The following is a 25,763-nucleotide window of genomic DNA, read 5'->3' on the forward strand; positions in this document are numbered from 1 at the left end:
CACCTGGCAGGTGGATCCCCATGCCTGTGAAGGACTGTTAAGTGAAAATAGTACGCATATACAATGCACGGTTCTTCCAGATATCACTCAAATGTTAGTTCATTCAAATGTTAGTTCATTCAAATGTTAGTTTGTAGATTTTTAGATTTCAGTTAAGTTCAAGAAATGTTCAGCATGCATGTGTCTTGTTGCGTTCAGGCACCACTGGCATTTTCATTTTATTATACATTTTGGCACTAAAATTTTGTCCGCTAATAATAACCAAGGAATTTCACTTAAGGTTTTTAGACAAAAGAGTTAATATGTCAAAAAATTCAAAATAATAAATTTGATAATGTAATTATTCAAAAGTTGGTGTTGAAGAGAAATGACTCAGATGGCATGTGAATTTTTCTGCCCTGACAGTGAGCATGTGATACTGCTGCTGCAGATGGAACAGAACAGAGCATACTGCAGTGTAGAGTTAGCTGTAAGGCTACAAGGCATTTTTTTTTTCTTTTGGTATTTTTTTGTTTCACAGTCTCACCTGTGAGACACACCAGCAGAACATGACAAAATTAGAAGTTAAATTTCAAGCTTACCCCAGCTCTCATACTTGTCACATACTTGTTTCAGGGGTCTTGCTCAAGGTCCCTAGAGCAGCTTTCTGGTAGTCCTCTAATTTAAACTCTCAACCTTCCAACATTATCTAGGAAATTTAACCGCTGAGAAATTATGCCTAATGGTCAGGCTCAGTAGGACATTCACTGCTAAATGAGAAGATAATGAGGGTTATGGCATAAAGCTACATGGTAATAATGTGTCTGCATGACAACATGAGCAATATTAACTGAATCAAGCCTTTACCAATTAAAACAAACATTTAGGAAAAGAGGGAAAGATTACAACTTCAGGTTTCTACCTAATTATGGTTTACTCAATATTGTCCCATTACATTTCCAATCCAAATAGAATTGTGCATCTCTTGAGAGTTTTAAATCTTGTATATATAACCTCTAGTTGGTGCCAGTTTAAGTTTATCTGCCTTGCTGTCTGTTGTGTTATCACATTGGCTGTTGCAAGGCGCTTTCATTTTCTACTGGCTGTCCTCTGGCCGGCCGGTAGCTCTTAAACTGTACTACATCTGGCAGGTTTTATCTGGAGACTGCTTTCAAAAACGAATAGATGTTTATTTCATTTCGCATACAACTCCTTATATCTAGGTGACATTTGTTTATGATTTAAGTTAAGTACAGAGCAAATCTTTTTGGCAGTAACTGTGTCTAAGCAGGTGTAGCAACTCATAATGTAATAATGAAATGAAATGAAAGTGAAATGAAGTGAATTGTGGCCAAGTATGGTGACCCATACTCGGAATTTGTGCTCTGCATTTAACCCATCCAAGTGCACACACACAGTAGTGAACACACACCCGGAGCAGTGGGCAGCCTTTTTTGCTGCGGCGCCCGGGGAGCAGTTTGGGGGTTCGGTGCCTTGCTCAAGGGTCTCACCTCAGTCGTGGTATTGAGGGTGAAAGAGAGCGCTGGTCATTCACTCCCCCCACCTACAATCCCTGCCGGACCTGAGACTCGAACCCACGACCTTCAGGTTCACCTTCGGGTTGCAAGTTATACATATTAAATAAGTTATAAAGTTATAAAATACATATTATATTATTAATGTCATAAAATGTTCATAATGTAATAATTTCCTCAAAACATAATAAAATCTTGAGCTCATAATGTAATAATGATTTTTACATTATGAGAAATTTATTACATTATGAACTCTCCAAAAACATTGTCATATTGTAATAATTGTAATGCCTTTTTTAAATATAAAAAAACCTTGGTATACCTTTACAGTACATTTTTAAAATCTAACTCCAGTCTTAAACTGCCTACGAAATGTACCAGATTTAAATATTCATCCTATTATTATTATTATTATTATTATTACTATATATTATTTCTGATATATATACATAAGCCAAAGACACTTGTAAGCTTCAGTTAAAAGAGCATATTAAATGTATTTTTTTTTTTTATTTGAAAAGGAAATGGTATACATACTGGTAAATGATAAACAGTGTGCAAAGTACGTTGTTTAAAAAAACAGTATCAATATAGCAAAAGAAAAAAAATATTTTTTTTAAACCAGTAAATTTTAAAAAATAATGGTAATAAAATAACTAAATAAATAACACTGGAACAGTTCAACAAGCCACCAATCAAAAACAAATAAATCCACAAATTTAGGATGCAACTACGGTACAAAAATCCACCTTACAGGCTACAAACATTTCTGGGAGTGCTGAAGAAAAACAAGAAATATACTGGGAAAAACTTCTGCACAGTATAACCACCTACTGTACATCTTCAGACAAACACTATAACAGTCCAACCTCGTATTCAAATAAAAAGAATATTGTATCTTGAAATGCAACACTGCATAGGGTGCAGTTTATTTCTTCCAGCAGATATCATTTATGGTAAACCATCCAAAGAACACGTCTTACTACAGTCCATGCCCACATCCATTGAATATGCTGACCAAAAAGCTTCTTCAGTTTTTGAGCAAGGCCACTTGTGCGTCCAGCTCCTTTGTACAACCTCATCATGCTAATGCATCAGTCCTCATCTTTCTCAAGTTGCAAAAGATCTGCCAAAGCTTCTCTGATATATATTCTTGGCAAAAATGGCTGGGTAAGCTCTCTGAAAAGGGCAGAGACTCTATTAAAAGTTTGAAGCATAGATATATCCATGGACAGGCAAATCTTAATAATGGAATAAAGTATGTTGGATAGTATGTTCAAAAGTATGGTCCATGAAGTAATAATGGAATAATAATGGAAGAAAGTATGTTCAGAAGCAAATAGGGGCTAACAGGCAGAGAGTCAAGACTAAGATTAGTTTTGACACTAGGGCTAGGATAAAGGTTAGTGTCTGGGCCAGGATGAGGGGGTCAATGTCTGAGTCACGAATAGGGCCAGGATGAGGGCCATGGTTCATGTTTGGAATAGGGCAACAGTCAGTGTTTGAGATAAGACTAGGGCCAGGATAAGGACAAGGGTCAGGATGAGGGCCATAGTCCATGTTTGAGTCAGGATATCAGAGCCAGAGGGAAAATGTTTTTTTGAAACCTAAGTTGTAAGTTGCCTCCCTAATAGCTTGAATGAATGGAGAGACTGGCCCACGAAGATTAATATAGTGGTCCCCCTGACCTTCAGCAAAGTGGCCTAGAATTAGCAACGGTAGACTATCATTGGGGTGACATGATTAGGATATTAAAGTAGTCACTTCTACACCAAGTGTTGATACGACAAGAAGCTGTAAATTGAATATTATGGTTGCTCTTTGAAGTGCTAAATGGTCACCATATGTATGCATTCTCTGCATGCTTTGAATGTAGTGACTCCATGATTCATCCACAAAATTAGAGGTGTGTTCCATCTGATGCTTATGGGTGCTGAATTAAGGGACACAATTAGTTGCCTTAAAGATGCTGCAGATCGGAAAATCCCAAGATTCCCTAACCATAACCCTAACCTTAAGTTGGTCAGCCATAGCAGCAAATTGGCAGCTACCATCTGGTTCAGGATCTAAATGAATCCTTAAATCAAATAATTCAAAAGCATTCAACCGCTCCACATGAGTTAAGGGGATTCATCTTCACAGTATGTTGTTTTTTTGGCTGTTTCTTTGGAACGCTGCTTCTTCTGCTCTCTTATGATCACGTGTTGTCACATCACACACTGAAAACCATTTTACTTGTGAAACAGGGCTATTTGGCATTTGGAGGTTGCCTGTACCAGGCCAGTCTTAAATTCCTTTTAACAGCTGTGCAGTGCTTAGTAGCTTTTTGTGCCATCTGTCTCATCTTTTGCTGTCCCCTTTCAAACAAGGCACACTGTCATCTCTGTGAGGGCAAAGCACTAGCCTGTTCTAAGAAAGCTCCACCAGCCTCTTCAGTAGGACTTAAGTGATTAGCCCTAATGTTTTTCTTCTGTCCATAATAGATCTCAAATGGACAGAACCAGTTTAGAACCTCCTTTTTGTCTTCATTCATAATTCTTGCATAAACTTGCATATGCTCTTCCCAGTTGACACCTTCTCATCATAAATTCACAAACAAAATACATCATACATAATCTTTCCTCGTAAAACGTGGTGTGTTCTCTCAACTTTGCCTTGACTTTGGGGATAGTATGGAAAGCTCTTAATGACTTTGACTTTAAGTTGCCTTTTCACTGCACCTTTGAATTCTCTGCCTCGATCGTGCTGTATTATCTTGGATGGGCCATGCTCACTGTAGATTTCAATAAGATGATGAGCTGTCTCTTCACTTTTTTTGCTCTCAAATGGGCATAGCCATATATATGCATCATAGTGTTTACCACTGTACACTGTTAACTTATTGCACCATAACCTTGTTACCTCATTTTAATTTATTTGCTATTTGCTCTACTGGTTGGATGCTAACTGCATTTCGTTGTCTATGTACTCGTACTCTGACAATGACAATAAAGTTGAACCTAACCTAACGTAATATATCTACTAAACACATAAGTGATTGACAGGATGTATCTATATGTGCATTTGTACTCCCGAACCTTCCATTTCCCCATGTCAATCAGATCAATTTGGTGACGTTCTTGAACTTCTCTGGCTGTAATAGACTTGGGAATGGGCCTGTTCTTAAATGTTGCTTTGCGAAGCTGATACTGCCTGGACCAAGCAAGTATTTTTTGCACATTGCATGTGCTGCTGCCAGCATATCGATCTCTCAAGTATACATTTAACTTTCTCGCACCACAGCATTTTGTCTCATCAAGGCCCTGTTTCACAATACTTTCAGTTTGCCACCATAGGTTAATGCCTTGCCATCCTTAGTGAGGGTAAATAGATGCTTGCGTGAAATACTCCTCTCAGTACTTTCAAAATTACATTGTACGTTTCATCATCCATTGCTCAAATTCCATGCCCTTGTACATTACTAAACCAAATTGTGGAGCATAAAACCAACAACGGTAGGAATGCTCCAATTGCTCTCATTGTTCAAGTGTCAAAATATTCTGGGTTCTGGAATTCTCTTGTAGAATTCTGTTGTTATTAGGACACATCTATAATAGACACTATTATAATAAATAGTTACAATAATAGCAATATAATGAAGAATGAACCAAATATAAGTTCCTTTTGTGAAGCTGTAAATGGTGCACTATCATTTTGAGTTGTCATGAGCCGTTTGTGGAGAGACTTGATTATAAGAGAAAAAATTGACTGTTTGTGTTTTATGTCATTTTGACTGAACAAAGTCTAAGCTTTCAAACTATGTCAATTTTAACACAAAATCCAAAGAATCAATGCTTCCAAAGAAATAATGTCTTTAATGTGGTGTGTGTGACAGCTTGTGGTATCTGCCTCAATTCATAAGGCAGCACGGAGTGTGTGTTAACCGATCATTTTCTTCACTTTAATACAAGTTACAGTATAACACAAAACAAAATGTACATCTTAGGGCTTGTTGAAAGATACAGTACAACTTGTATTCATGTATCATCTCTCGTGTATGTGCCTAAGCTGTTTCAACTGCGAGAATACATCAGTATCATCTCAGGGGGGTTTTCCTTGCCACTGTCGCCTCTGGCTTGCTCATTAGGGATAAATTCACATATTTACAATATTTTTTTTGTGAATCCATTTATTTCTGTAAAGCTGCTTTGTGACAATGTCCATTGTTAAAAGCGCTATACAAATAAAATTTAATTGAATTGAATCAGTATAACAGGCCGGGAAGAAGTTGTCACATTGCATTTACCTCAGGAAGATTTGGCCAATAATGTCCTTAGCTCATTAATTATCTGGAAAAATGAAAAGCTTCTTTATAGAGAAGTATATTGCTAAAATGATAGATGAATTAATAGCAAGCAACACTTTTGATAAATGTCCAAAATGTTGGGCAACTGTGTTCCAATGAGTTCCAATGTGTTGTGCAGTTTTCACTACCCCTTGTAGTGCCTTCTGGTCACACACTGTGCAGTCATTGTATCATACTGTGATACAGTTTGTAAGGATGCTTTAAATGGTACAGCGATAGAAGTTCACCATGATCTAAGGAGCGAAGTGAGCTTCCTTCAGTCTCCTCAGAAAGTACAGTTGCGCCTTTTTGAGGAGAGAGGAGGTGTTGAGGTTCCAGGAAATATCGTCAGAGATGTGAACACCCAGAAATTTGAAGCTAGAGACCCGCTCTACCTCAGTCCCATTAACAAAGATAGGGATGTGTTTGTGGCTCTTCAAGGACTTCCAGTAGTCCACAATCAGTTCTCTGGTTTTCTGGGTATTAAGGTCGGGGTTGTTATTGGCACACAATGTTATCAGATGCTGAATCTCCTCCCTGTAGGCTGTCTTGTCATCATCTTTGATCAGGCCAACCAACCTAGTGTCGTCTGCAAACTTGATTGTGGAGTTGAAACTGTGCGCTGGTACGCAGTCGGAGGTGAAGAGGGAGTAGAGGAGCAGACTCAGCATGCCGCCTTGTGGTACACAATGTTTAGGATGATGGTGGAGGAGGTGTTGCCAAGTCTAACACATGCTCTGAGCACCAGCCCTGTGATGCCTTTGGGGCCCGCATCCTTGCATATGTCCACCCGGCTCAGGATGGAGCACACATCTCTGGTGGAGAAAGAGAGCTGGGGATCACCATCTGGAAGCTCAGCTTTGGCAGACACTGTTGTATTTTTCCAGTCAAAGCTAGCATAAAAAATGTTGAGCTCCTCCAGGAAGAAACTGTCACTGGTTGAGGGAATGAGGTTGGCTGGCTTGTAGTCTGTGAGAACCTGGATGTCTTGCCACAAGCATCGAGGGTCAGAGGTGTTAAAATTATCCTCTATCTGCATCATATATTTGTATATGGCATCCTGGATTCCTCACTTCAGGTTGGCCCTGGATGCACTGTAAGGTTCCCAGTCTCCAGACCTGAAAGCAGCATCTCGTGCCTTCAGTAAGGGTATTGGACTTCTTTATTCATCAAAGGCTTTTGATTGGGGTATGTTTTAACTGTCTTAAGGGCAGTGACTTGAGTCAACACATCTGTTGATATGGTGAAGAACAGTGTTAGTGAAGAACAGTGTTAGTGTAGATGTCAATGTCTGTATGGGTGTCCTGTGTGCCGAGAGCAGCAAATGCGCTCCAGTCTGTGTGCTGGAACTGATGTTGTAATGAGGAGTCTGCCCCCTCTAGCCACACTTTCATGGTTCACAGTGATGATCAGATTGACCAAGGTGGGGGAGAGTGATGGTTTTATAAACTTTAGTCACATTAGTGTAGATATGATCCAAAGTATCGTCACCTCGTGTGGGACAGGAGACATTTTGGAAAAATCTGGGAAATGTAGACCATAATTTGGCGTGATTGAAATCACCAGCAATAATAAAGGCACCATCTGGATGTTCTGTTTGTAGCTTGCTAATGCTAGCTCCAAGTTCTTTCATGGCTAGTTTAGCATTTGCATCCGGGGGGATGTACACAGCAGTGATTATGGCACATGTAAACTCACCCGGTAGATAGAAGTGTCTACACTTAATAACGAGGTACTCAACATCAGCAGAGTAGCATGTCTCTGTAATGACAGTGTCCATACGTCAACCTTTGTTTACATAAATGCAAACGCCTCCTCCTCTGCCTTTACCAGAGTCCACTGCTGTTCTTTGGCTCTGAAAAAATTACTTCTCTCTAGCTCCATCATGCTGTTCGGAATGTAGCAATTGAGCCAAGTGAGATTTCTGTGAGAATCATAACATTGCAGTCCATAAGCATTTTCTGATTTATCCGTAGCCGTAGTTCATCAGTTTTGTTCGCCAGAGACCTTACATTAGCTAGAAATATGCTGAGTAGTGCAGGTTGATGAGGTTTCGCCTTTAGCTTAAGTGGGATCTGCCATAAAGCACTAGATTCAGTTTGCCTAGAAAAGGAGGCTGGTAGTTGTAATTTATTGAGCTTGCAATTGCTGGTTTTCAATGGATTTTAAACTGGAATTGAGATTAAAATTGCAGTCATAGACCAGGCTTTACAGTGTGTGTGTGTGTATACGTGCATGCATACTGAACTGTCATTTACTAAATCAACTCATCTGAATTCTCCATACAGTGCAGATGACAGCTCTTTAGGCTTGTTGTCAGAGTTACTGCCAAGCAAAGAATCATTATGAAGAATACATTTAAAACCAGAGCTTCACATCTGATCCTCCTCAATGTCCTGCTATTAAAATGCAAATGTAATTAAGTGAATTGCATTAATATAATGAACTTTATCTATAACACTTACAGAAGCTAAAAATTGCTTGAGATAAAGCAGAAGTAAAGCCAGTTAAGTTATGCAATTTATAAAAATTAAATTATTGGTTTGGGGGGGACAAGTGAGTTCGGAAAGATTTTTAGGTAAGCTGAGGTCCTACATTTCTCCACAGGAGGAGAGCTACAGAACATTATTTTCTGTCATTATTATTATTCTTGTTATTATTATTATTATTATTATTATACTATGTAAAATTTTTTTTGTTCCTGGGTATTAAGTGTTATTTCCCAATCGCTTATACCGCAAAAGTATAGAAAATGGCTATTATTCCGCTCAAACTTTGCTTTTGTGACCAGGACATTGGTATTTTGAAATTTACTTATTTTCATTGATTACCTATTTTGATTTACCTATTTTCATTTTCTTTTCATTCATATAAAGTCAGAAAAAACAGGTAGACTTTAAAATGTTGTTTTTTTCTGACCTCAAAGAGGATTACAACAGCATCAAGACATAGCTGGGCGCTTTGAAGTATGATGAGTATGGCTGGGAGATCATCAGAGACTTCAGAATGATAGCATTCCTGATGGGTCTCCAAGGAGGTTTTACCAAGTTTTCCTGCTATCTTTGTCTCTGGGACAGCAGGGACACCAAGGCGCACTTCCAAAGGTGGGGCTAGACACACAAGACAGAGTTCGCTGAGGGGAGGAACAACGTCAAGTGGGAGCCATTGGTGGACCCCTGGAAGGTGCTATGCCACCACAGCATATCAAATTGGGCCTTATGAAACAATTTGTCACAGCTATAGATAAGGAGTCGACAGTCTTCAAGTACCTTTTAGAGTTCTTTCCTAATCTGTCTTAGGTAAAAGTCAAAGCTGGTGTCGGACCACAGATAAAGAAGATCCTGGAGTGCAAGGAATTCACTAGGAAGGAGAAAGTGGCTTGGAACAGCTTTGTTGCAGTGGTTTGGGGGTTTCTGGGCAATCACAATGCCTAAACTATGTGGAGCAGGTTGAGACTCTGGTGAAGAACTATGGCACAGTGGGCTGCAGGATATCTTTCAAAGTCCATATCCTTGATGCTGATCTTGATAAATTCAAGGAGAACATGGGAGCTGTGACACCGCGGGATCGTGGAGGGCACAAAACACACACACACACACAAAGAGTCATTTAATGTGGTGGAATGTGCTCTTTATTTCTCTTTTAAGTGAAGAGTGTGAAGTGAAAGTGAGGGAGGGCAAATCTTGTGCAGCTCCATGTAGAAAGGGAGGTCACGGGCGTGGCGCAGTGAACGGGCAGTAGCAGTGTGGCAGCGAGACGGCAGTAATGCAGCAGACGCTCTCAGGCAGCAGGGTGGTCGGTGTCTGGCAGAAACGGCTCGTCTTCCCCGCTGACATTGGTGTCTGGGAGAGAAAGAGAGAGATACCAGGTCGGGTGCTGAAGGACTGTGCATAAGAGCTCAAAGATGTCTTCACAGACATCTTCAACATCTCCCTGAGCCAGGCTGTTGTCCCCACATGCTTCAAAACTACCACAATTATACCAGTCCCTAAGAAACCATCCTCATCCAGCTTTAATGACTACCGTCCTGTTGCTCTGACCCCCATTGTCATGAAGTGCTTTGAGCGGATAGTCATGCAACACATCAAAGCCATCATCCCCCCCTCTCTTGACCCCTTCCAATTCGCATATCAGACCAACTGGTCCATCGATGATGCAATCTCCACTGCTCTCCCCTCAGCTCTCTCTCACTTGGAAACAAAAGACGCCTATGTGAGAATGCTGTTTCTGGATTTCAGTTCTGCATTTAACACCATCATCCCACAACAATTAATACAGAAACTGGACCGGCTTGGCATCAACACCTCCCTGTGCAATTGGCTGCTGGACTTTCTCACCGGAAGACCACAGGCAGTTCGGGTTGGCAACAACACATCCGGCACTATTACATTGAACACAGGGGCACCACAAGGATGTGTTCTCAGCCCCCAGCTCTTCACTCTGCTAACCCACGACTGCACACCAATGTACAGCACCAGCCTCTTCATAAAGTTTGCGGACGATACAACAGTGGTAGGTCTCAGCAACAATGATGAGACAAACTACAGAAATGAGGTGCAACAACTGGCCATATGGTGCACCAACAACAATCTCTCTCTAAACATAGAGAAGACAAAGGAGATTGTTGTCGACTTTCGGAGAGCACACACCCAGCACCCTCCTCTGATCATCAACAGTGCTGCTGTAGAGAGGGTGAGCAGCACCAAGTTTCTGGGTGTGAATAAAACAGAGGACCACTCCTGGACCACCAACACTGCATTGCAGATGACATCCAACTTTACCTGTCCACTAAATCCATAACCCCAGCCACACATTCCACCCTCACAAACTGCATCTCCGAAATAAAGTCCTGGCTTCAGTCAAACTTCCTCCAACTAAACTGCGACAAAACTGAAATAATCATCATCGGCCCCAAAACACTCACCAAAACCTACAATAACCTCACCCTCACCTTTGACGGCTTTTCAGTCCCTTCTTCCTCCCACCTCCGTAACCTCGGCATCTTTTTTGACCAGACTCTCTCCTATGAACACCACATCAAACACATCACCAAAACCGCCTTCTATCATCTTCGGAACATTGCTCGCCTCCGCCCTTCCCTTTCTCCTCAGTCTGCTGAAACCCTCATCCACGCATTTGTTACCTCCCGTCTCGACTACTGCAATAGTCTGCTCTACGGTTTACCCTCCAGACTCCTCAATAGACTCCAGTACATTCAGAACTCTGCTGCCCGCCTCCTCACCCGCACCTCCTCCTGTGAACACATCACCCCTGTCCTCAAAGATCTACACTGGCTCCCCATTCCTCAGCGTATCCAATTCAAGCTCCTCACCATTGTGTACAAGTCCCTCCATAACTTGGCCCCCACCTACCTCTCTGAGCTTCTCCACCACCACACCCCCACCCGTGCCCTCAGGTCAGCTGACGCCAACCTCCTGTCTCCCCCCACCAGGACTAAACACAAGACCTGGGGGGACAGGGCCTTCTCCGCTGCTGCCCCCACCCTTTGGAACTCTTTGCCCAAACACATCAGAGACTCATCCACACTCCCCATGTTTAAAAAAGCCCTGAAAACCCATCTCTTTAAAACCAACTTTCATTGACTGTCTCAATTCTTTTGTTGCCCTCGTTTGTCCCTTCATGTAAAGCATCTTTGAGTATCTTGAAAAGCGCTATACAAGTGTTATGTATTATTATTATAAATTAACATTGTATCAGCTTTGTTGCATGTAAACACACAAGTGTATTGTGAGATGAAATGAGACATTCCTTCACTGGTGTAACAGGCTGAAAAGTAATTCCATTTGTATGAAACACTGGTTCTTTTTCTACCTTGACTGTACCTGCATACTTATTGCACAGGAACTGGCCACTTATTACAAAGTGTATCTTTTATATAGACGTTAAACTGTAAAGTAAGTAGATAGCTCCTGTGTAGTTTGTACATATACAGCAAATTACAGATTGGTATTGCTTTATGTAATTTTTTTTTGGGGGGGGGGGGGGGGGGGGGGTTTCACATGTTACACACATATTATACAGGAATGATACAAGTCACACTTTACAGATGGATTACAATCTTTAACAGCGCACATCCTCAATAGTTCTCTGGATAGTTTCTGTGTTACTACACAGACACCGAAGGCACTGAAAAAAGGGCAAGAGTAAACGTGGCAATTGCTCAAATATAAATGCCAAAAAATAAGTAAATGAATGAAATATGTTCAATACAATAAATTAAAATAATTTCAGAAAGGTTTTCTGTATAGGCCTAGAGGGCAGAGTATATCTGTCTATAGACTATAGTTGTGGTGCATGTCAAGTTACATACGTTTTATATATATGTCAGTGTTTTATAAAGACAGAAATTTAAAGTTGGAACCTACTGAGTGGACCATAAAAGTAAAATAGACTTTTTTTTAATAATAAAACCAACAAGGGTTTGATTGATTATCAAATGTAGTTAGTTGTTAGTTGCAAGTACAGGTTAGGGTACAGTTTAGGGTACAGTGAACCACATATTAAGTATTTCTTGGATTTCAGAGCGTATATGTTTGTATATATATTTGCCTCTATAATATGGGTACACAGGTATTACTTAATATAAAGTGGGACCTTAATTCTGTCATTTTTCTCCATTACTTCTCATGGCAATGGCCCTGAGCCTTCCTTTCTAAATCCTCTGCAACATCTGAAAGTAAATGCAAATGTACTTGTGAACAGGAATCTAACTGAAATGTTACCCTAACCAGTGAACAACAATCATGGCTTGAATTGGTGGGGTCAACAGAGGATAATGTCTGTATTTGACTTTTCCAAATCCTCTAAAATTGGACACTGCTGTACAAAAGAAATGGGTACTAATTACACAAAATATCTCAAATTTACATGTTTGGCTGGCGAGTTTAACTACTGGATTCACAAAACAGGTTTTGCCTTTTAGCTGGAAAAAGTTACAACTTTATTGCAATCCCAAACAGAGATGTCAGATCTGACTGGATAGATGTTATCTAATCTTATTGATGCACATGAAGTTCATACAAACACTGTCCACCTTATTAGGAAGACCTGTATACCTGCACATTCATGCAGTTATCTAATCAGCCAGTCATGTGGCAGCAGCACAATGGGAAAAAAAATCATGCAGATACTGGTCAACAGCTTCAGGTAATGTTCACGTCAAACATCAGAAGGAAGAAAAAGTGTGATCTCTGTAACTTTGATCGTGGCATGGTTGTTGGTACCACATGGGCTGGTTTATGTATTTCAGAAAATGATCTCCAGGGAATTTCACACACAAACAGTATCTAGAGTCATCACGATGCATGTTTCTCCAAATGGTAGAACAAGCTTCATCAAACACCTGATCTAGGTCTCTTTTACAAATGCACTTTAAATTTAACAGTGGGTTTTCCCCACTGAATCCTCAGTGTGTAGTGTAGGAGTTGGGGTAGAAGTGAAGGCTTGGCATCATTAAAGGTGGCCAAGTCTTCAGCAGTTAGGGAATGAGAGGATGAGTTCAGTGCCATCCGCATAGCAGTGGTATCAAAACCCATATGAGGATATGACATCACCGAGAGATTGAGCATAGAGGGAGAACAGAAGAGGACCAAGTACTGAGCCTTGTGGGACACCACTGGAGAGTCTGTGGGGAGCAGATGTGGAACCCCTCCATGTCATCTGATACGATCGACCTTCCATGTAGGAAGCAGACCATTGCCATGCTGCACCACGAACTCCAAGACTCATGACGGTGGACAAGAGAGTCTTGTGGTTCATTCTGTCAAACGCTGCAGAAAGGACGAAGAGGATGAGGACTGATGACAGTTTGGCTGACCTAGCAGCATGTAGCTTCTCAGGGACGGCCAAAAGGTCAGTCTCTGTGGAATGTGCCGTTTTGAAGTCAGACTGGTTAGAATCTTGGAGGTTGTTCTATGAGAGATAGAGAGAGAGAGAGAGTTGATTGTAGACAGTTTGTTGAAGGATTTTGGAAAGAAAAGAGAGAAGTGATAACGGTCAGTATCTGATGTCAGTGGGATCCAGAGTGGGTTTCTTCAGGATCGGAATAAACCTTGCTTTCTTGAATGCAGTTGGTACATGACCAGATGTTATGGAGCTATGGATGATAGTAGTGATGACGGGGAAGAGATCTTGTGAGATGGTCTGGAGCATTGTGGAAGGGATTGGATCCAGTCAGCAGGTGGTAGCATTGCAGGACAAGATGACTTGCAGGAGTCACAGCTATGCCCCCAAAATCTAGTGTAAAGCATTCTTAAAAGGGTGGAGATTATTATAACACCAAAGGGAAGATTAAATCTGCAATGGGATGTTCAACAATAACATATGGGAGTGATGGTCAGGTGTCTACAAATCTTTGACTAGATAGCGTGTATTTATTTTTGATATTATAAACCTGTTGTCACAAATTCGCCCTCAACATTCAGCATCAGGATTTCCCAATTATAATTGGCTAGTGACTTTAACAAAGTCATCAACCCTGACTTAGATGAAACCACTAGTACACATAAAACATTGAACTGGCAATCCACAGAAACAATAAAACAGTACATGTCTGACTTTGGTCTTGGCGATAGTTGGTGACTAAAACACCCAAACACCAAGCAATTCACTTATTACTCGCCAGCTCACCGTACACACTCCCTCGTCGAGTTTTTTTCTAACCAGGAACTCAATTACTCAAAATATCAAACACACTAATCCACTCTATTACAATCAGCAACCATGTTCCAGTGTCTCGTACCTGGAATAGAAATGGAAATATTATATATATATATATATATATATTTTTTTTTTTTTTTTAAGAGATTCCAAAAAATTTGGCATTTACCATTTAGGAATTACAGCCATTTTCAACAAAGTATCTCCATTTTCAGGGAATCAAAGGTATTTGGACAAAGTGACAATTGAAAATATAACCATAATTTTAAATACTTGCATGAAAATACTTTGCAGTCAATGACAGCCTGAAGTCTGGAGCCCATGTTCTCAAAATTCAAATTCTGAGTTTCCTCCCTGGAGATGCTTTGCCAGGCCTTCACTGCAGCCACCTTCAGGTGCTGCTTGTTTGTGGGTCTTTAAGTAAGTGAAAAGCATGCTCTATTGGGTTGAGATCAGGTGACTGACTTGGCCATTGAAGAATATTCCATTTCTTTGCCTTCGAAATGTCTAGAGTTGCTTTCGCAGTATGTTTAGGGTCATTATCCACCTGCACTGTGAAGCGGCGTCCTATCAGTTATGTAGCATTTGGCTGAATGTGAGCAGAGAGTATAGCCCTATCATCAATAAACACCAGTGAGCCCATTCCTTTGGCAGCCATACATGCCCATGCCATAACACTGCCTCCACCATGTTTGACACTTGATGTGTTATACTTTGGATCATAAGCTGTTCCTTTCTTTCGCCATACTTTTCTCTTCCCATCATTCTGGTACAAGTTAATCTTGGTTTCATCGGTCCAAAGAATCTTATTCCAGAACATGGGAGGCTTTTTTAGATGTTTTCTGACAAAGTCTAATCTGGCTTTTCTGTTCTTGAATGTTACCAGTGGTTTGCACCTTGTTGTAAACCCTCTGTATTTACATTCATTAAGGCGTCTCTTGATTGTAGATTTTGACAATGATACGCCTACCTTCTCCCGAGTATTCTTGACTTCTGTTGATGTTGTGAAGGGGTTTTTCTTCACCAAGGAAAGGAATCTGTGATCATCCACTGTAGTTGTCTTCCGTGGGCTTCCAGGCCTTTCGATGTTGTTGAGCTCACCAGTGCTTTCTTTCTTTTTAAGAATGTACCCAACTGTTGATTTGGCCACACTTAAGGTTTTTGCTTTCTCTCTATTTATGTTGTTTTTTCAGCCTAATGACGGCCTCCTTCACTTGCATTGAGATCCCCTTGGACTTCATATTGGTAGCTCCAGTCTCAATCTCAATACCTGATATCAACTCCAGACCTTTTATCTGCTTCATTTGTCTTGAAGTAACGAGGGAATGGACTGCACCTGGTCAATTAACTTCTTGTCAGTCAATTGTCCAAATACCTTTGAGTCCCTGAAAATGGAGGTACTTTGCTTAAAATGGCTGTAATTCCTAAATGTTAAATGCCATATTTTTGTGGAACCTCTTAAAATAAAGCTGAAAGTCTACACTTCGATCACATCTTGATTGATTTATTTCAAATCCATTGTGCTGGTGTATAAAGGCAAAATCACAAAAACTCTGTCATTGTCCAAATACTTCCAGACCTGACTGTATGTGTATGTATATATATATATATATATATATATATATATATATACACACACACATATATTCAGGTCAGAGAGGAGATTTTTGATCCAAGATGGCAGAGTGGCATTAGAATGAAGTGGCTGCTCCGGATCCAAAATGGTACTATTTTTGTTCTTAGCCCGACTTTTTAATGGCACATGGATATTGGAGCAACCAGTGTTTGTGTCTACCATGAGGTAGAGAAATCATTCAACAACCGATCTGCATGATGATCTGCAGGCTATGCGACACTGGATTGCTCTGGGGACCAGGCCTTCAGCCCTCTGCATCAACTGATACTGGTGGCCAAGAGGGGGGAGGTTGTAAGCGGTGTGCGAGGAAGTGGAAGCGCGGTAAGAGGGCAGGAGTCCATGCTAGGCTAAAGATAGACCCTAAATGGCCGGCTCTTCCGTCCATCCTGCTCTTCATTGTATGCCCCTTGGACAATAAATTGGACTACATCCAACTCCAGAAACTACACAGTGTGAGTTTAGAGACTGCTGCATCTTTGTTTTCACAGAGCTCAGGCTCAGTGACAGAGTTCCGGACATCACCATTCAGCTAGATGGGCTCGCCTTGTTTCATGCCGACAGAAACGCAGCCCTGTGCGGTAAGGCTCACAGAGATGCCTTGTGTGTTTACATCAACACGGAATGGTGCAAGAACTCAGTACTAGATTCTAGTTACTGTTCATCACTGGTGGAGTTTGTGAATATATGCAGACCATTCTATTTACCATGGGAATTCACCAATGTCCTCAAAGTCAGAGTGTACATTCCCCCAGTGCTAATGCTAAGGAGGTACTCCATGAACTATATGGGGCTATTAGCGAGCTGCAGAATTCACACCCTGATGGACTGTTTATTGTTGCCAGAGATTTCAACCATGCAAATCAAAAGTCAGTGCTCCCTAAATTCCACCAGCATGTGGACTTTGCAATGAGAGGGGAGAACACACTGGACCTTGTTTACACAAACATCCCTGGCATGTACTGGCATCCCTGGCATGTATCCCCCGCACCCACCTCAGCTACTCTGTTATGCACCCACCTACATCTCTGTTATGCTAATCCCAGCATACAGACCGCTTGTCAGACGCTCCAAACCAGTTCTGAAGCAAGTGAAACCTGGCCAGCAGGAGCCATCTTTGCTCTTCAGGACTGTTTTTGCACACTGACTGGCAATTGTTCAGGGAAGCTGCAACTGATGGTGACTTCACCAACTTGGAGGAATACACAGCATCAGTGACCAGCTACATCAGCAAATGCATTGATGATGTCACTGTCTCCAAGATCATCACCACACGCTCCAACCAGAAGCCGTGGATGACTGCAGAGGTGCATGTGCTGCTGAGCACCCGAGACTCCCCCTTCAGAGCAGGCAACAAGGCAAACCTAAGAACAGCTAGGGCCAAACTGTCCCAGGCCATCAGAGAGGCAAAGCAATCACACACACAGAGAATCCACAGCCACTTCAAGGACAGCAATGACACACGGCGCATGTGACAGGGCATCCAGGCCATCGCCAACTACAGGACAACATCACCTGCCTGTGACAGTGATGCCTCCCTTCCAGATGCACTGAACAAATTCTCCGCTCGGTTTGAGGTGCTGAATGACATGGCGGCGAGGAAGACCACCCCTCCTCCCAATGACCAGGTGTGTCTAACCATGGCTGATGTGAGGAAAACTCTACACAGAGTTAACCCACAGAAGGCTGCTGGACCAGAAAACATTCCTGGCACAGTGCTCAGAGGATGTGCAGACCAGCTGGCGGATGTTTTCATTGACATCTTCAACACCTCCCTGAGCAGCGTGGCCGTTCCAATATGCTTCAAGGCCACCACCATTGTCCCCGTGCCAAAGAAGTCTTCAGTGTCCTGCCTCAACAAATACCATCCCGTTGCACTCACATCCATCATTATGAAGTGCTTCAAGAGGCTCATCATGAGGCACATCAAGACCCTGCTGTCCTCCTCACTGGACCCCCTGCAATTCACGTATCTTCCCAGCCACTCATCAGATGATGCCATCACCACCACCCTCCATCTGGCCCTCACCCACCTGGACAAAAAGGACAAGTACGTTTGAATGCTGTTCACAGACTTCAGTTCAGCATTGAACACAATCATTTCTCAGCAGCTGAGTGGAAAGCTGAACCTGCTGTGCCTGAACACTGCAACTGGATGCTGGACTTCCTGACTGGGAGACCTCAGTCAGTACAGATCGGGAACAGCATCTCCAACACCACCACACTGAGCACTGAAGTCCCCCAGGGCTGTGTACTCAGTCCACTGCTGTTCACTCTGCTGACTCACGACTGTGTAGCAATGCGCAGCCCGAACCACATCATCAAGTTCACCAATGACACAACTGTGGTGGGTCTCATCAGCAAGAACGACGAGTCAGCATACAGAGAGGAGGTGCAGCAGCTAATGGACTGGTGCATAGCCAAAAACCTGTCTCTGAATGTGGACAAAACTAAAGAGATAGTTGTTGACTTCAGGAGAGCACATAGCTACTCTCCGCTGAATATCATCAAGACGCTTGCCTTTAAAATCAGATGAGACGTCGACTGTGACTGACGCCACTTCCAAATATAAGCATGCCTCATAGTATACTCCCACCCCAACACTTTTTTACAGGTTTGTGTGCAAGGCATTGGAAACGCAAATGCAAAGGGAATTGCGATTTCATTTGAATTTTGGCAGGCTCCATACGTGATGCCCAGGAAGTGAAATAACAAACTGGGTAATTGGTATTGCTATTTCATACAGACCACACAGGGTCATAAGACATGGGAAATGCAATTGTAAATGGACTTTGCTTTTCCATTTGAAATTTGGCAGACATTGTACATTCATGTAAACGAAAATGTAAATGGTAATACGTGATTTTCATTTGAATTATGTCACAATTTATGCATGAATAACTTGAAAACGCAATTTACAATTGCTTTTGAAATTTGTCTGGAAAATACTTCCATAGAGCACCGCTGGAGAAGTAAATGCCAAAGCACAGTAAGACCATAGTTCATGCTGTTTCCATTTGGAAATAGGCAAGGCTAGCAAGCTGATCAGCACACTCTTACCCGCTGCATCGTAAGTTCAGAGCAGGGCAGGGGTGCGGTCGCTAGGCAACCAGGGTGCAAGGGAAGAAAAGCAGCAGGCAGAGAGACGAATGTACAATTGTATTGGACAACGGAAAATTTGCAAAGTGCTGGTAAAATCATCAGCACCAATGTCTTAATCAGACCTCCTGAACTGTTTGACTTTACAAAACCAAATGACTTTGAAAGATGGCTCAGATGATTTGAAATGTTTAGAGTCACAAGTATCCTTGCACAAGCATCAGATTTGCATCAAGTTAACACACTGATTTACTGTATGGGAGACAAAGCTGATGACATTTTATGCAGATTGGCTATGACTACAGAAGAGTGTGAAAATTATGGAACTGTGCAGAACAAATTCTATGATGATAAAAACTATGATGAATTTCCTGGCTACACAATTGCACTTTTGACCATGTACTACACATTTATGGAAGGGAATTATTTATAGCAGCACTATCCATTGTCATCCAGATGAGGATGGGTTCCCTTTTGAGTCTGGGTCTTCTAAAGGTTTCTTCCTCATATTGTCTCAGGGAGTTTTTCCTTGCCACTGTCACCTCTGGCTTGCTCATTAGAGATAAATTTATAAATGTACAAATTTAAAATTTATATACTGAATTTATATTTTTCTGTAAAGATGCTTTGTGGCAATGGCCATTGTTAAAAGCGCTATACAAATAGAACTGAATTGAATTTGAATTGTGCTTCCTGAGGTTACATAGGACGATGATTCAAATGAGCCCTGGATTCAAATACTCAAGGCTGGTGCACAAATGTTTAGATCTTGAATCAACCAGTGAAAATGAAAATGGACACTGGGGCAGACGTCACAGCACTATCTGAATCTGTCTTCACACTGCTGGCCTCAAATAAAAACATCAGTGTAAAAATAAAAGGGAAAATACTGATGGGACCAGGAAAGCGTGTACTGGATATGAAAGGGATATTTTCCATCACAAAAAATGAGAAGCATATAAAGGAAGACATCTACATGATCAGAAATCTCTTTATACCACTCCTGGGGAGACATGCCATTGAAAAGCTTAACATCATTGCAAGACTGGATAATATCACTACGTGTCAGAATTTTTCACAGGTGTGAGCTGAAAGAAGAATACTCTATCTAGTTACAGCCCAATGCAACACATTATTCTATGAATGTAGCGAGACAGATCCCAATACCTCTAATGAGGAAAGTCAAGGATGAGTTATCCAGGATGGATATCAAGAAGGTTGAGGGACCTAGTGACTGGTGTGTTGGCATGGTTCCAGTTCTTAAGCCAGAGTGAGAATTTGTGTTGACCTGACTAAATTGAACAATGCGGTTAAATGAAAGAAATGTATCCTCCCCTCAGTAGACCACACACTAGGCCAGTTATGCAGAGCAAAAATTTTCACTATTTTAGGTGCCAATTCTGGATTTTGGGAGATTTGCTTGGCTGAGGAGTCTCAACATCTGACTAACTTCATTATGCCATTTGGGCATTATTCATTCAAGAGGCTTTCTTTTGGGATATCCAGTGTTCCAGATATCTTCCAAATGAGAATGGGTCAGATTTTGGAGGGACTGGATGGAGTTGTGTGTCACATAGATGACATCCTCATATATGTAAGGTCTCCTGAAGAACATGACATGACATCTGAGTTGACACAGCATTGAAGAAGCTGCAGAAATGCTTAACAAAAAGAACTATGAATTCGCTAGGACAGAAGTCAAGTTCCTAGGCCACAAGCTGTCTTCAGCTGGATTACAGCCTGTCCCAGACAAATTGGCTGCTGTTCAAAATATGCGAGAGCCTACCAATGTGTCTGAGGTATGCAGCTTTCTTGGAATGATGAACCAACTGCGGAAGGCCAGGACCTGGCCGAGAAAACAAAGTTCTTGTGAGTCCTCCTCTCACATAGAAATTTGTGGTCGTGGATGCACCATAGCAGGAGTCATTCTCATTGCTGAAAAAAGAGTTACAATACCAACATTAGCATTCTTTGATCCAAGCAATAATACTAAAGTCCCAGTTGGTCTGGGAGGGGTGATCTTTCAAAAGTTCAACAATACATGGAAACCAATAGCATATGCATCAAGAGCATTAACTCCAACTGAGCATAAATACGCTCAAATAGAGAAGGAGACATTAGCTCTTGTTTGGGCATGTGAGCGTTTCTGATGCATCTCATTGATAAGCATTTCCTTCTCGAGACAGACCATAAGCCAGTTCTGGGGCTGAGCACTAAAGATCTGGATGACTTACTACCAAGGCTGCAAAGGTTCAGAATGATAATCATGAGAGAGTTCTTTGAGATCAACCGTGTTCCTGGAAAGCAGTTCACAACACCAGACACGCTGTCCAGGATGCCCTGTATGAGTGATGTAACGGACGCCAACTCAAATTTCATGGAAGACACAAATATTTGCCTTCCCCAATAGGGAAAATCTTCCCTGCATCAAAGAGCCTCTTAGACAATATTTGGCAAGTGTTAAAGAAAGACCCCATATGCAGCCAAGTAATGAGGTTCCACGAACACAGGTGGCCGAGAAACGTGCATGCCAAAGACAAACTCAGCCCTTACTGTGTGGAAAGAAACATGAGTTTCATCCTTGACGGACTGCTTTTACATGGAACAAGGTTGACTTTTCCTGCCTCACTCCAAAGTTTAGTTCTTCAAAACATTCATCAGGCACACCAAGGAATTGAGAAATGTCATCAAAGAGCAAGACAGTCTGTGTGGTGGCCTGCCCTGAATGCTCAATTGCGAACAGTGGTGCAGTAATGTGATGAATGTAGTATGGTTTCCATAATGTCAGGAGAAACCGTTACAACTTACAGACTTCCATGTTATCCATGGGAGAGAGCTGCTACAGACTTGTTTGAACTAGAAGTACCTTTTAATTGTCGACTACTATTCAAAAGATGTTGATGTAGCTAAATTGTCATCAGCTTCCTCAGCAGCCATGATAGAACATCTAAAAGATGTGTTTTCACAGAATAGGGTGCCCGAGATACTAATGTCTGACAATCGGCTGCAGTATAACAGCAATGACTTCCAGGAGTTTTTGAGGGAGTACGACTTACAGTCCAGGTGAAAGGTCAATGGGCAGAAGACTGAGACCAGGCCTACCAATACTGCTATCACTTCTCACACCAAAACTTCCAGATGCTGATAAACTGATACAGTTCGAATCCAGTCTATGTGCTCACACGAAAAGTACATATTACAAGAATTGTAGAGCCAGATCTTTGTCACTAATATAGCCGGGAGAGACTGGTTGGATTAGGGACCAAGCCGTCACTGAAATAATGAACCGACAGCAGGCCTCAAGGTCGTTTGTCTTGAAGACCTCACATGGAAATATTTGACGCAACAGAATAAGCAAGTAGTGGACTGGCCAGACTTAGTCCACAGTCTGCTATACCTACCCGACACGACACAACAGACGGGCATTGGTGTGACTCCACAACCCTGCAAAAGAAAATAAGCAAGTAGTTGACTGACCAGACTTATTAGAAGATGATCACATACCTGACAGCGAGATGCTCACAGTCCAACATCCAGCTCCAAGTCCACAGTCTGCTATACCTACCCGACACAAAACCTTCACAAGGTCGGGACATCTGTCCATCTCACCAAGAATGAACCGAATGAACCTTTAGCTCATGGCCGGTGATCACAGGGGCAGGATGATCCTATCACTTTGCCAGGAGTACTCAGGTAGTCTACCCTGACCTCCTTAGAAAAGAAAGGGAACAAAAGTGTTGTTGTCACAATGCGGGGATTGAACCCGGGTCAAAACTGTTCATTAGTGACAGTTGTAATGTTAGTAAAGCAGTAATTTCCTTCTACGATAGAGAAACATTTCATGTAAGGACTGAGAAATGGTTAAAATGGTTACAGTATGCTTATTATGACAGAATTTGGTAGTCATTGCACTGTCAACTGTGTTGTTTTATGTAGCACCATGGTCCTGGAGGAACGTTGTTTCATTTCACTGTGTACTAACTAGCTGTATATGGTTGAAATGACAGTAAAGCCACTTGAATTGACTTGCCTTGAATAGTAACATACTTGAGTCCAACAAGTTCATTGTTTTGGGGAGGGGGAGATATAATGATGTCTACTTGGTGAGATCACTACTGAATTAGCCACACCCTTGCATAGAGAGTTTGTTACTGTGCAAGTCAGCAATAAATTTCAGTTACATACTTGCTGCACTGTGTGGTCAGTACAGTGTCTCCACTCATCCACGAACACAACAGAAAGCAATTTACTGACTGCCTTTATAAGATATACAATATATCTGCTACTTCTTGTACTCCTTTTCTCTCTGTCCATTCAGCTATGTGCATGAGTTGGTTGTTATGTTTTGGGAATATTTCAATAGAACCTTAAACCATGGTGACCTGACGCAAAAAAAATCTGATTTAATAAAAGATTGCATGTGTGAAACGCCATACTTTTGCACCTTCAATTCTGATTGCATTTAAAGCCCTTTGAGTGTGCGTGAGTCTCATGTCTACACACTTCTACATGAACAGTTTTTTATTTGTCTCGGTACCTTTAATGAGAGTTTCAGTTTCATTTCACTCAGGAGTGGGTTTTTTTTTTTTAGATCCAACATTACAGCACCTATCAAGAATGATTAGCACATGCAAAAACATGTATTTATATTTTGTTTTCTACCACTGTTTTGCACATGACATTTCACCCAATTATTGTTTGTAAATCACCTGTGCACTTGCCCTATCATCACTAACAGCCATCCCTGGCTTGGAGTCAAGAGAGCAAAACTGGCCATGCTCTATGAATGGGAGGGGCATACGCTTTCTCCCCGTCAATCACAGTGACACTAGAGAATCGCAGGCATCTGTGTGCATCTGTGTGAGTTACTCTGCCCTGTGATGCCTGAAGAGTTATAGTTTGACATGATTCTGTGTTATCCAATCAAATCAAATCTCATCTTCTCCTACAAGTGTGTGCCAACAGCATAGAGCAGTGTCATGTCCATAAAGATACATGATTGGAATTCACTTATAGATTTCATGTCAGTAGTTTAGTGGTAGAAATAACCAGCTGGATGACAGTTAGTATAAGCTGCTAGTATTTATATTTATGTTTCTGTGGGGTTGAATACCCTAAAACAGGGCTGTAAGAAATGGGAAAGGATTTTTAAGCCTGCTCCTGAGCTGTGTTTTTGTTAAGAGGGAGTACCATGAAGCAGTAAATTAAGCTTAAGCACAATCACACTAGCAATATACTGGCATTATACTGCACAAAAATAAAGCTTTACAGTGACATTCTTAATACTCTTTGTCACCCATTGACGCTCTCTCCTCTCTCTCTGTCCATGTTTATCCAGAGGTGAGTGCTCCTGAAGGCAGCAATGATAACGATGGCAGTGTGTGTGGCAGTGACTCGGCATTCTCCAAGCAAAGTGAAAGTAAGCTTTAAAGTGTATGTCTTTGTGTAATGTGTGCTATCAAACTGATCAGCAGTCTTTACCCACACAAAATGCTCTATTTGCCTGGTTGTGAAATACGTATTGTGTATTTAATAGCTATGAGGATTATTATGGAGCTTGGAAGCTGACAAAAGTATCTGAATATGAATTTCATATATTTGAATTACAGTGGATATAAAAAATGTTTCTTATCCCTGTTAAAATTGTAGGTAAAAAATGAAACTAGTATAAATCATGTCATCTTTTTCCACCTTTAATTTGATATACTGTAGCATCCAACAAAATTAAAGTGAAAATCAAACAGAAACATTTAGTGAAAAAAAAAATTTAAGAAAAAGAAAACATAAGAAAAAACAATGACCTAATTTACATAAAATCTTCTCTTTTCTTCATTTTGCACTCATGGCAAATGACTGTAATTGGCTAAATGCCAACTTCAACCACTTTAAAAGCAAATACTTTTCCCTTTAAATCCAGGATGATTGAACTTTGACCTAATTTAAATAAAATCTGTATTTTTTCATAACTGATTTTTTTTTAATCTGAAATCTTACTGTAGAATCCTGATGTGTGAAGGTGTAGAGGAAGACTGCATTTGAGCATTTGATTAAACCATCTGACTAGCCTATCCGTCTGTGGATGGTAAACACTCCTGCGAATCGATTTAATCCCCAATAATTCGTAAAGTTCCTGGTCAGTCAGGATATCTTTCAGGATCCCGCAACACTCTGTGCTGAGATGTTTCACAGAGGCACTGCTTCCAAATATTGCGTTGTGTAATCCACCAGGACTATCACAAAGCGATATCCTCACATGCACCTTTCTAATGGCCCAACAAGGTCAATACCAATTCTTTATAAGGGGACCTCTATTAATGGAAGGGGGCGCAATGGCAATGACATTCCTGACATGCCGCACACCAGTGGCAAACATCGCTGTGAGTGGGCCGTGATTCTATATGGGAATAGAAATGGGCCATGAGACAGTTCAGTGTCTTATCCTGCCCCAAATGCCCAGCCATGAGATTATAATGAGCCTCATGGAACAGGAGTTTGAGTGTCCTGTGTCACTCGA

At 41.3% G+C, this 25,763-nt stretch overlaps 1 protein-coding gene across 3 annotated transcripts in view; it reads left to right on the forward strand.

The window, feature by feature from the left end:
• Positions 1-25,763, forward strand: part of myripb (myosin VIIA and Rab interacting protein b) — a 205,044-nt gene that overhangs the window by 133,146 nt on the left and 46,135 nt on the right. For all 3 annotated transcript variants that reach the window (XM_053227864.1, XM_053227865.1, XM_026938117.3), the window contains exon 5: positions 24,588-24,668. In XM_053227864.1, coding sequence (XP_053083839.1) covers positions 24,588-24,668 — 81 coding nt within the window. The remainder of the gene's footprint in view (positions 1-24,587; positions 24,669-25,763) is intronic.

This window comes from Pangasianodon hypophthalmus, chromosome 22, assembly GCF_027358585.1.
Source record: "Pangasianodon hypophthalmus isolate fPanHyp1 chromosome 22, fPanHyp1.pri, whole genome shotgun sequence".
Lineage (NCBI taxonomy): Eukaryota > Metazoa > Chordata > Actinopteri > Siluriformes > Pangasiidae > Pangasianodon > Pangasianodon hypophthalmus.